At 40.4% G+C, this 13,175-nt stretch overlaps 1 protein-coding gene across 1 annotated transcript in view; it reads right to left on the bottom strand.

Annotated features, from left to right (window-relative positions):
* COL19A1 (collagen type XIX alpha 1 chain) overlaps nucleotides 1–13,175 on the bottom strand; it is a 361,076-nt gene that overhangs the window by 97,375 nt on the left and 250,526 nt on the right. The window contains exon 15 of the mRNA XM_068550858.1: nucleotides 10,372–10,425. Coding sequence (XP_068406959.1) covers nucleotides 10,372–10,425 — 54 coding nt within the window. The remainder of the gene's footprint in view (nucleotides 1–10,371; nucleotides 10,426–13,175) is intronic.

Raw genomic sequence — 13,175 nt, 5'->3', positions numbered from 1 at the left:
ACCCCTGTAACCATAAATTCTTCTCTACGTCTGTGCTCAACAGGATGTAACAACCTAAGTGGGAAAAGAATCTGAAAAAGAATAGATACATGTATGTGTATAACTGAATCACTTTGCTGTACACCTGAAACTAACACAACATTGTTAATCAACTATGCTCCAATATAAAATAAAAACGTTTAGAAAAACAAGTGTTGGTAGGATGACAGCGCTTCCTATGCACAGAAAATGTGATTCCCAGGCAAACCGCAGAGACTTAAGACAGCCAGGCTGATGGCACTGGCTTACACGCTGCCAAGTTACGTAGAGGCCAAGGGCATGTACACAACTCGAATGGCTGGGGACATCCTGGACAGCTCTGGACAAAAGCAAAGTGAGGTTTTATTTTGTGGTGATTGGAGCCTCCACTTTCAACTCAAACGTCTGACATCAAGGTTTCTTTCTGATCTGTAGGTCATACTCATGATAAATCTGCAAATGACATTTCTTGGCTCAACTGAACTGCACGGTTACAGAGGGTACACTCAGGGAAGTTCTAGAAAAACATACTGAATGATTTCATTTTTAAAACACTTTGCCCCATTCTACAAAGGATTTCAGGCAAAAGAGAAGACGCTGACACTCTAGGCCAGTGAAGAAGTAATTAGTGATATTAACCTCAGTCCATCCCACAGGATGCTTTTCCTGTTTTGTCAAAGAAATCTGGAATATTTCAAGCATGCTGGAAAGTATAGAATATAATATGATAAATCCCCATGAATCCGCAATCCAATGCTGTCAAGTCCTAACCATCGGCCATATTTACTTTAGATCTCTTTACTTTTTACTGAAATTACAGATATAACTGAAGCCCCTTCGAGTCTCACTTTCTACAGAATTTCCCCTCATGTTTCAGGTCCCCCGGATCATGCTGAAAACTTGTTGCTTCTCTACTCACATAACATCTTTTAGTCTCTCCTTTGATGGAAACAATTTCCTACCAGGTTGTAGCTGCTGTGAAGAGAAAACTGACTGAATAGATTTAGCTAAGCCCCCTACTTCTGGAGGCCCAGACTTTTCTTATTGTTAAAATGGAGATAATCTTTTCTTGCCTGTTTCACAGAGTTATACAGCGGTAAAATTAAAAATGCCGTATGGAGATACTTTTGTAAACTATATCATCAAATACAAATTATAAGATTATTTAGGAAACAAGTCTCCCTTTTTGAATATTTCTCAAAGGCCGATCAGATTTATTAAAACCTTACTGTTTACCTCCCACAGAGAAACAGCATTTAATCTACGCACTGGCCCAATAACAAGTTTGGTGACCATATATCAAGGATTTCAAATATTCTGTCCCATCATTGCTATACACAACGTCTGTCATTCAGAAGTCTTAACAGCTGGTTTCAATAACGTGACCCAAAATGAAGAAAAGGAGTCACTGGCTGTAAGAACATAAAATCCTTTTCTTCCCAAGTGTATCTATAATTAGTAAAAAACTCAGGCATTCAGAAAGTGGCTAATAATGTCTCACTGTTGCTGCTCATTGGGAGAAAAAAAGAGAAGTAATTAGGGAGTGGAACCCAAGTGCTGGTTTTCACATTCTCCACCTGAGACCCCAGCTGCCTCACATGCATGTCTACGGATTCTGTGGCCACACAAGGTGACACTGGAATGTTAGTAATGTTGGCAACAGCTGTTTTGTCTGGGACCATGGCCCCAGTGGGGGACGAGTGGTAATAAAAATGATTAACTGGCCAGGCCTCCATTTTATAGGCCTTAGGTATCTTTATTTTTAACTCTAAGGAAGTCATCTTATTTTTATTATGAATAAAATTACTATTCCCGTTGACACAGATAAATGGTTAGGTTCTTTTCCTCCGAAGATATCAGTACAGTACATGGCCTTTATCCGTTAATAGACCAAAGAGACTAAAGTTCTTTGCTGAAAGGAAAACTGAGAAACAGAAAACCCTGATCAATTCAAGGCTTGTAGACGGATGTTCAGACTATGAACTGGATTCCCACTGAGACATGATGGTCCTCAAAATGCACATAGTCACACAGAGTATTTTAGCAAGAAGTCAAATGTTTTAATTGGACATTTTTGTCATCCACTTTATTGAGCAGTCCAAAATGTGTCTGGGGGACTAATTTCCCTTAGGGGTGGGCCTTGCTAACATTAACTTTGCACCGTGGGTCCTCAGTGCAGAGGAAATAAGGCTGGAGATGAAGACGGAAAAGGTGGGGATAGTGATGGATAACAGGGCACAGATGTGGGAAGGCATTAGTTCCACGGTGTTTCCAGAGCATAGACTTTCATAGTTATAACTGCTCATCTCAACCTGCAGCCTATCAGAAAGGAAGCCTCAGGTGTAGCTGTGGGGAAGAGAGAATGACCTGTATGTGATGAGATTCTCCATCTCCAAGGAAAAACATGGTGTCCCCTGGATTCAGGCTGGGCTGAAGTGAAATGGGCAACTGTCAAAGCTTTGTCTGTTTCCTTGTTTTCTCAGCAAACAAGTCTGTTTCCTGTCCATGCAAAGACTAGAAACGATATGCTACAACGATGTTGCCTTCAGAATTATCATTAGGAATAATCATTTCATCACATCAAAATAAAAATCTAACCACCTGAGATAAAAACACAGACAAAGACCTAGAAAAGGGAGATGTGACCAGTTGATTATTTTCCTTGCCACTTATTCTCCCCACCGGCTCCCCGATTCCACTCTCATAAGGCTAAGCCACTCAGCTCCAAAGCCTCCTCTGGCACTGCTCTTCTCCCAGCTCCTTTCTGTTTACTGAACCCAGCAACCTCTCTCCCACCTCAGGCCCTTTGCAGTTCCTGATCTTTCTGGTTGGAAAGTTCTTGCTCTGGGCCTCGCATGGCTGGCTCCTTCTCAAGTAACGTCACCTAGATGCTCAGAGATGCCACCTGGACCACCTTAACTAGGGCAACAACTCTTCCTTCCAAACCACTCTCACGCTACCCAGTTTATTCCCCTGTAGCACTGCATATTAAGCTGAAATTGTTTTGTCTGCCTATGGAATTGCCTCTTCACCATCGGTCCCTCACCCCCCGCCCCCACACACGATAGAGTGTAAGTTACTGAAGGTAGAGACCTTAGCTTTAATTTGTCTGTTTGTTGGTGTTTTTTTTATAAACCACTGTATACTCAAGGCTTGTAATAGTCATTAACACATGCTAGGTGATCGAGGTAAGTATGTGTTGGATAAATGAATTCAATTTCACATCCTAAATTCACTCTTTTAACCATGTACCCTGCTCTGTAACCATAACCTTCAGGACTGAGCAATGACTCATGCATTAAAGGTGAAAGAAGTTCTACACTGAAATTAAAATGAAAATGGAAACAACAAGTTTGTATATGTTTTAAATCTTATGGTTGCTTTAGAAAAGAAGCGTAAATTCCATCAGAGTCAGCTCCCACAAAAACTCACGCTGCAGAGTTTTATCAGCGTGTTACAATAAGTCAGCATTTTAGAGGAAGCTAAGGGCTTTCACTTCTAGAGGGCATCCAATTGACATTGAAATTGACTATTGATGAGCTAGTATTTGTATTTAAAATACAGGATAAGCATAAGATGCAACAAAATCCTGAAAATAAACGTTGAAAATCATGTAGATTTATAATTAAGCCTCAAACACTGAACAATCTCCAGACCCTGGACAGCCTCCCGAGGGCTGAAGAGTGTCATTCTTCTCCTAGAGCTTTTCCAGTGGGAACAGTAGAGGGAGCTCCTGTTCCACATTACAAATTAGGTGAATTTCTGTGACACATGTGAGCCCACTGCCCGATTCTCTTACTGCAGTAATGAAACAGTGCACAAAAACAATGCCAGAGAAAAAAAAAAAAAAAGAAAGGAAATCAAGGGCCCTGCCTGCAACAGAAAGGAATAATAACACATTTTCCAATTAATGTGGTTTTTAATAAACACGTTTACAGTGATGATGAATGAGAAGTGAAGCAGGTGTCAAACGGGTGGGCGAAGACATGCCGCCTTTAATGGCTCATTAGTTAAACTCTCCTGTTCCGCCTCATTGCCAGCTGCTCTGCTCTCCCTTCTAAAGGAATGAAAACCTGGAATACTCTGAAATAAACTAAGGCATTTCAAGTCTCGAGACTCTCGAAGCCTCATCATCCTAACACAAGGCCACTATTTTCCATTCCTTTATGCCACTCAGATAACTGGAAGGCTTGAAAGACAAAGAAATTTTTACTGGAGAGTGAGTGAGAGAATAAAGGTGGGTTTAGCGGTCCGTTCCTGGGTCTCAAGTCTACAACCCCTACTTATACTTGTGTGATCTTGGGCAAGTTACTCGACGTTTCTAAGCATCCTTTACCCTATTATAAAATGAGCATCATTTCTACTTCTCGTGATAGTTGTGAGGATTACATAATGCGCTGGCAGTGGAGCACCGAACACAGAGCTAGTGCTGTAATCATCTCTCCCGGTCCATTTCTCTCTCTTTGGAATCTGTTTCCTCAGGAGTTACTGCTATTTCCTTCCCCAGGGAGAGGCTTAATGCTCTCGTGCTTCCTCTCTGAAAACTGCTCTCAATCGTAATCTTAGGGGCTTCCCTGGTGGCGCAGTGGTTAAGAATCTGCCTGCCAATGCAGGGGACACAGGTTTGAGCCCTGGTCGGGGAAGATCCCACATGCCGCGGAGCAACTAAGCCCGTGCGCCACAACTACTGAGCCTGCACTCTAGAGACCACGAGCCACAACTACTGAGCCCACGTGCCACAACTACTGAGCCCGTGTGCCTAAAGCCCATGCTCTGCAATGAGAAGCCACTGCAATGAGAAGCCCATGCACCGCAACGAAGTGTAGCCCCTGCTCACTGCAACTAGAGAAAGCCCGCGTGCAGCAATGAAGACCCAACGCAGCCAAAAATAAATAAATAAATAAATAATTTAAAAAATCATAATCTTAGTGTATTTGCAGGTATCATCAGTCCAAGACATTGTTACCTAATGGTTTCCCTCCAATGAAGAATATTCATTCAAAACAAGATGACAGAAGTTACTTGGGGGAATTTGGCAGCTTTTCCCTTTGTAGAGGTAAGATCAGCTCTGCTTATTAACAGGAAATTGGACCAATAGTTTATAAAAAGTGCGTTCATCATGAAGGGTTGTGGTCAGCTCTGTGGACCAGTTAGTTGCCCCTCAATTACCAGCATCTCAATAAGAATAATCTTATGTATGCAGATTACATGTGTCTAAGTTTCAACTAAACCTTCCTCAAAGAGAGGAAAAATTGCTATTAAGTTTGGGAAGCTAAATTGGAGTAATATATATGACTTTGATGAAACATTAATTCATAAAGAAAATCTAATAACATTAGTTCAAAGATCTACTTTTAGTAAATATTCCTTTATTAGATTCTTTCCCCTAGAGAATGTACTCTCTCAGGGTGAAAAAGATTGTCCTTCCACACACACAAAGTTGTGGGAAATTATTCTTTGTAAACAACTAATCTTTTTGGTACAAATGTTTCTTAAGAAAGTGAGGAAAGACAAATTTGGCTTCAGAACAAACAATCACAAATAGAATGGTTGGTTAAAATGTTTCAATTATTTGAGTTGCTTCAGGCCATTAAAGATTTCTTTCTTCTATTTTTTTTAAATCTTCACTGACACTCCCCTGAAAAACAATACTACTTTTGATGTAGGGAACATCTCTAAAGCCCTGAAGGGGAGAACATTTTCTTGAAGAAACTGAGCAAAGTATGCTGTTATCAAAGGATCCATGCCTCCTAAAAACTCCTATTCCTTGGTTCTTTTCAGACAATCCCACTGGTCAGAGTAAATCAATAAAAAAATTTTCCCTTAGCTTTTCTGAAGGCTAATTGCTCAAACATAATATAGTAAAATTATATGCTATACTATTCACTCATTTGAGGGACGTTATGTATTATTTAATTATTGCTTGGTAAGAGAGAAAATTACTATTTTTTTATAGTTCACACTGTCATAAGACATTCTAACACATGCTTTAGGAATCTCAGACGCCAGCCAGTAGGGTGAGTCAGACACCTTCTCCCAATCTCAGTCGGAAGGATCTTGGTGCCCACCAACCTTTCCTTCTTTCTCTTGTTACCTTCCTTCCTGTTGTGAAGGGGGGAGGGCTCATCTCACATAAGGTACAAAGTGGAAGAAGACAAATAAAAAACAATAACATTTTGATCTAAAAATGCCCACAAGTAAAGGGGGACGTCTCTTAAGCTCTATGTCAGTTGTAATAAAATACAAATGACTAGTAAATACTATGATAGCTGTAATGGATCTCACTCTCTCTCAGCAATCCAACTACTGTGCCACTAGAGAGACCTATCAGGAAATCTGGCCCTGGGACTCTCCACTCAGAGCTCTTCACAGATTGTCCTGGCTTCTTGGGACATGTGGAGCTCACAGCAGTTCTGCCAGGGTGCTGCCCGGGCTGGACCCGACTTGTCAGTGCTGTGGTCAGAGCTGTCTGGCCGCCGCCTGCCCTACTCCCCGGGGCTCAGCACTCATGCTTTTGTTCAGGCTGCTTTCCTCTGTCAGCAGCTCCTAGCTTGCTCTCTCCTTCCCCTCTATTTGCTTTACTGGACAGACCTTCTCAACTTTTACAGAAACAGCTTTATTGAGGTATAAGGGAGACACAAAGAACTGCACGTATTTAATGTGTACAATGTGATGAGTTTGGACAGATGCAAACACCTGTGATCTCATCACCACAACCAAGGTAACTGACATACCCAGCACCTCCCGGACTTTCCTTGTGTCCCTTAGTGTGTGCCTGTGTGTGGTAAGAACACCTAACATGAAATCTACCCTCTTAACAGGTTTTGAAATGCACAATACTGTATGGCTACCTACAGGCACTATGTCGTAGGGCAGATCTCTGGGATGTAATCATCCTGCCTAACTGAAACTTTATACCCGTGGAATAACACTCCCCAGTACTCCCGTCCCTATGTGTTCTCTGTTTCCATAAGTCTGACCATTTTAGAAACCTCATTAAGTGGACATGCGGTCTTTGTCTTTTGGTGAACTGGCTTATTTCACTCAGCATAATGTCCTCCGGGCTCAGCCATGTGTCATGAGGAGCAGGGATTCCTCCTTGTTTCTAAGGCTCAACCTTTATGCTTCAGTTGTCAATTCCAGAAGAAAACCACCCTGGCATTATCTTTTCTAAGTATTCTTCCTCTTCCAGAAAATTCACATTTTCTGTGAGTTAAACTTAAATACTTGAAGGGCAAGGGCCACATCATATCCATTTTTGCAAGCCTAGCTCCCAACACTGTTAGGCACATAGTAGGCCTTAAATAAATGTTTAATAGTTTGTGAAACTATTAAATGATGTGAATTAGGAGCAGGCTGATTTTTGTATAAGCTCATTTTCTTAAAATGTTAGTTAACATGATCTTGAAAGGACTGATTCTGAAGAACTCTGTTCATTTCTAACCATTTGGGAAGTAACAGTCCTCTTGCTAAAATACATTATGTTTAGGGAAATTAAACATGAAGGTGGCATAGAAGAATGTGGGGAGCCAGGTATTTCACTTTTCTTTTCAATGCTTCCCTTAACTAACTCCTGTAAGAATGACAAGGACTTTTTGCAGTATGGTGGTATGCATGTCATCTATTATGTGAATAACTTAAAAAAATACAAAAGCTGATGAAAAATGTACCCCAAGATAGAGTTTTGATAATACTTGTATCAGACAAAAGATATTTAATCAACTAGAGGAGTTAGACCAGAATCAAAAAGACAAAGAGTTTCCATAAACCACAATTCTTATACAAAAATGAGCTGATGATATAGTCTAATACTTCTTTTTGAAGAAGAGCTGACCTATGAATAAAACCCTTTGCTTTTTTGCATAGAATTTCCCCCTTTTTTGTGTAGTCTAACAAATTGGTATTTTATTATATTACAAAATAAACCACTTTTCTTTTAAATACCGTGTACTCAGGATTTAATGTACACTGTGTATCAGACCCATAGCTGAGTTTAAATTCTAAATCTAATACTTGAAATAAAATAAGTACCTCTCTCCCCCAAACACTCTGGCAATCCAAACCTGTGGAATTGAATATTATAAACTCTTTCATATGGTCGCATATTTCTTAATCTTCTAAATTCTTCAGTAAACTCATTTGATCTATAGCTGAGGACTCATTCCAGGATGTGGTGTAATCCTCTTCTCTCCTAGACATTTGGCAAGCCTGTCATAAAGGCCTTCATCATTCAAATTCTTCCTCTGAGACAACAATTATCTTGTCTTGAAAGCAGCATCATGCATTTAGAAAACTATGTGAAAGTCTAATCTTGCCTGTTAGCTTGTACCAGCTTTTCTTGTTTATAGCATGAGACAATTACCAAAAATCCTACAATGAGTTCTCTCTTCTGCCAGAAAATTTGGGATAAAAATCAACAGAGCTGATTCCTTTAAAGACTGGATTCCAGGATGCCCAATTTATGCCATTTCCCCCCCCAGTTGTTTCATAACCAGTATCAACTGACACCAGTACATTGCTAAGAGAACAATTTACTTGAACGGCTAAATGGATGAAATGAAATCACTGACAGAGCAGCAATCTTGTTCACCTTTGGCATGTGGCCACACCCTAAGTGATTCCTAAGGGGCTCAGTCTAGAGCCCTCTAGTGGTGGTGCAGGTGGCTCTGGCCTTTAAAAAGTCACTTATTTTCCCGTCTTCATTTTCTCATCTGTGAAGTATATTCATTTGTTGACTCATTCATTAAATAATTAATAATTACATGCTACATGCCAGAAACTGTGCTAGACAATGATGATAAAATAGAGGTTCAAGAAATATTCACAGGGCAGTGGTCAGAAAGACAAGGAAAATAAGAGTCACAAAACAATGTGCTCTGTCTGCAGGAGGCATAAGCTCACAGGATTGCGGAGAATGACACCTCTCGTGCTGTGCTGAGAGCACCGGCAAGGGCTTCGTGGGAGACCTGGGGTCTGCGCTGCGTCCTGCAGGTGGGGGAGCTCACCTGGGCCTTGGGGAGAACATTTGCAACGTGCGGCATTTTGAGATCGTAACGGAAGATGACACTACAGGTTGCAAAAGAAGAAAGGGCACAGAGGAGGATAGACAAAGACAGGAGAAGGACAAACTTTGAAGGGACTAGAATGGCTGTAGAAGATATGGAATCCATCTGGAAGGAAAGGGAAGTTATTAAAGAGTTTTCAACCAAAGAGCTACGTGATCAGAGTTATGATTTAGAAATATTACCCCACTTGTAGAAGGTAGAGGCAATGAGACAGCTGGGAGAAGGCTACAAACATATAGATACAAATTGATAAGGGCCTAAATAAGGCGGTGGCACGAGGAATGAGAGCTAATGGGAAGTAGAATTGACAAGATTTAGGAACTATTTGGATGTGGAGGATGAGAGAGAGGAAAAAAAAAATCTAGGATCATTTTTAGAGTTTAGTTTTGGACAGGCTATGTTTGTAGTACACAGGAGACCTCCAAGTGGAGATACTGAGCAGGCCGTGGGGTGTAGGAGCCTGGAACTCAGGAGGAATGTCTGGGTGGAAAGAGACGACTGGGATTCTTTAAACCATACAACATATAAATAAGGGAAGGGGGAACAGCTTTACGGAAGGAGACAAAAAGGATGGCCTCAAAGGTAGGAGAAAACGATCAGCGTTAATGAACCAAGAGAATAGAGAGTTTCAGGGATAGAACAGTCAACAGCGTCAGTTCCTATACAGCAGTGAAATAAGGTGAAGCCTGAAAGGCACTCAGGGAATCTCGTGACTCAGAGATATTGGTGATCATAGAGAATGCAGGGCCGGCGGAGTAACTTGGACATAAACCAGACTCTAGTGGGTTGAAGAGTTAGCACAACCACAAGAAATGGCACACTTCCTCTAGAAGCCTGGGATAAAGGATGAGATCAGCTACTTGGCTACATGATCCTTATGGCTCTCTTTAGCAACACTATTCTATGAAATTCTACTAGCAAAATAGCTGTGTCAAGAAAAGGAGGCATGCTTCCCCAGATGTCTGACTGACCACCAGCCTGGATGTTAAGAAATTGAGGAGATGGGGCTCAGGTGGGTTCAGCACAGGATTCGCTGATCTGGGACTCGGCTTGGGGCGCCCACGCAGGCAGTACACTTGCTCCTGTCCAGGAATGAAGGGGGCAGGAGGGGCAGCCGGCCACCAGCCTCCCTGATCTCTTGGTTGGTGGTGGTGGGAGGTGTAGGGAGAACAACCATGTTAAACAGTGGAAAGATGGAAATGATTATCTACAGGGGATTCAGATAACCTTTAGATGAACACGCAGCAGTACAGAGGGACTCTGATGAAATACCCTACTGTTTACTCACAGGTGGTCCTGGAGGCCCTGGTTTTCCTGGAGGCCCTGGTTTTCCTCGTCTTCCCTAGAAACCAAAGAGAAACAGACAATAGCTACTGTGATTACATTTTATTTTAAGATGAGACAACATTAAATGGCAATTTTAAAGACTAAAAATTAACGAAAAGTTAAAAAACAATTCCAAGTCCACATGACCTTTAAAGACCTGTGAAGTCTAAAAGCTATGAGACAATTTTTAGCAGCCAAGATGAGAAAAATAGTGCCTGGAATGAACAAACTGTGACTCTTATTAGCAGCCCTTTAAAGGCTGTCTACTTTGGTACTCTAGCGAAGTGATATAAAGTATCTGAAAGATGGGCTAAGATGGGCATTTTATCTGATAATTCAGTGGGTTCAGGTGCAATAATAAATGCATTTATCATCTTAAATTGGTATTTCTCAAAGAGTGATCTGAATTCCAATTTTATAGGGTTTTCCTGAGAGTGCTATCAGGTATTAAAAATACATTTTTCTGGGCTCCATCCTGGACTTTACTGGTTTAGAATCTCTGGGGAAGGGATCCATGAATCCACATTTTAAAAACCCCTTCAGGTAATACTCACACTCACTAAAGTTTGCAAAGCACTTCCGTAAGCCATATTATAATTATATATGTTGTGAAAAGCACATTAACTAGCTCTTTTCTTCCCTTTGGATGATTAAGCTGTTTTATAAGTGAACTAAAATGTTCACTCCTTGCTTATTAATCTTCATTATTGTAAGTGAATGTTAACTCCCCAAGTTCACAACTAGCTAAATTCCAATTGCAAGAGCCAGAATGACATTTCTAAGTACCTGTGTATCTGTATCATTTAAAAAACATTTATTTATTATACATTTATTTTCTTAATTATTTTTTTCCTTTATCACAGAAGGAAGCAAGCCTAGGTATGGATAGCACACATTTTGAATGAGAAGCATTTCTGAGCAGGTTTTCTAATTCTATTTCATTGTTACTAATAACTTTATTTTATTACCATATTGGTAGTATGTTAATACATATTAAGGCTTGTTGTTACTTAAAAAGTAAAAGTATTAGGTTGATCTTTCAACTCTTTTTGGGGAGAATTGTAAGCATAAACACGGAAAGGCCCATTTCACTGACGGATTTTCTTGCTCTGAAAGAGTCAGGGAATTTTCGCTTGATCTTTCTGGTCTTCATCTAGGCTTGGAGTGGGGTAGGAAATACAATACCCACTGAAGCAGCAGAGTAAGGTTTGGAAGGTAGGTAAGCAAATGCGACACTGTGATTGGGTGGGAAATGCTTCCATTAATTGCTGAAGGCAAGTTAAGTACGTACTATCAAGGACTCTATATAAAAATAGCAGCTGTATTCATAAAAAATCCTGGCTAACATCTACAGAACAGATTTTTTTTTAATTTCATGAAAACCAGAAATATAATTAGTAGTATTTTCATGTACCTTCTGTTTTAGAGATCTGAACATTGGATTTCCTTTGGGGGGGTTGTAAGATTGGAATGAATATATAATTTAATATTCTGTATACTGAATAAAAGTTACACACATGGACATAATTTTCTTGTTTTGCAGTTTACACGTTCTGAAAATCAATATATTGGGTCTTTTAGTAAATGCAAGTCAATCAGCCCCTGAGAATTAATCAATGATAAAACGTTTACTTGCAAAGTGGAAGCACCGTGATTTATTCATTTACAAGAGCACAAAGAAACAAAATCAGTGACATTGGAGTAGGTGATTGGTTCCTTCTTTTAGGTTGAGGTAAGTTAAAACCATAGGATAAACTTTGTGTGCAGTCTCCTTTCCTTAAAGGAGACGTATATATTGATTTGGGCAGGAAGTGGAGAAAATGAGGTTATTGATCAACTTTTATCACAAGAGTTAATGTTTAAGATAAACCAAGTCTCAGATATTGTAACATAACATTGCCATGTCTTAACATGAGGAGTAGAAGCATTCATGATTCATTGTGGTACGGGCAAGCTTCCAAATTCTTGCACATCACTGCTGACTTACATCATCGTTCAAAGCCTTGCGACTGTCAAGAGTGTACGGATGTGTCTCTGGAAGAGCACAGGGGAACGCTGATTGTCTTTATGCCTCCTTGCTAACAGTAGACACGCAGGAAAGATGTTTCTGAGGATCGTCAAATTATTGGAACCTACTGTACACAGATAACTTCAGCCAGCACGTATTTTCAGTTTAAATGTGGTTTCTAGGCTTGAATTTCTAGTAACATCCTGAAGCAGATTTGAATACTTTTTTCTTTCTCAGCTTTATTGAGATATAATTGGCATGTAATATTGTGTAAGTTTCATGTGTGACAAGTGATGCCTTCATACACTTATATGTTAGGAATAAAGTTAGTGAATACCTCCATCAGCCTACGTAATTACCATTTGTGTGTGTGTGTTGAGAACATTTAAACTCTACTCTCTCAGCAACTTTCAAGTATAAACACAATATTGTTAACTATAGTCACCATTAGATCCCCAAACTTATTCATCTTCTAACTGGAAGTCTGTGCACTTTGACCGGCATCTCCTCATTTCCCGCTTCCTCAGCCTTTGGCAGCCAACATTGTCTCTGCTTCGATGAATTAGGCTTTTTTAGATTCCATATTCTGGGGCTGGGGCTGTGCCTGAGAGGGCCATGGAATACCCTCCTGACGTCGATACAGGGACTGTTTGTGCGTGTTTGTTTCCACTTCTGTCTCCTCTTATTTCAGGCCCTTCATTCTAGACCCACTGTAAAGTGAGACAAAAAGTGGGCACTCGGATGTGGGTTGGGATGAA

This window comes from Eschrichtius robustus, chromosome 9, assembly GCF_028021215.1.
Source record: "Eschrichtius robustus isolate mEscRob2 chromosome 9, mEscRob2.pri, whole genome shotgun sequence".
Taxonomy (NCBI): domain Eukaryota; kingdom Metazoa; phylum Chordata; class Mammalia; order Artiodactyla; family Eschrichtiidae; genus Eschrichtius; species Eschrichtius robustus.
Note: the sequence above shows the minus strand (reverse complement) of the source record. Positions and strands in the feature narration are given on the sequence as shown.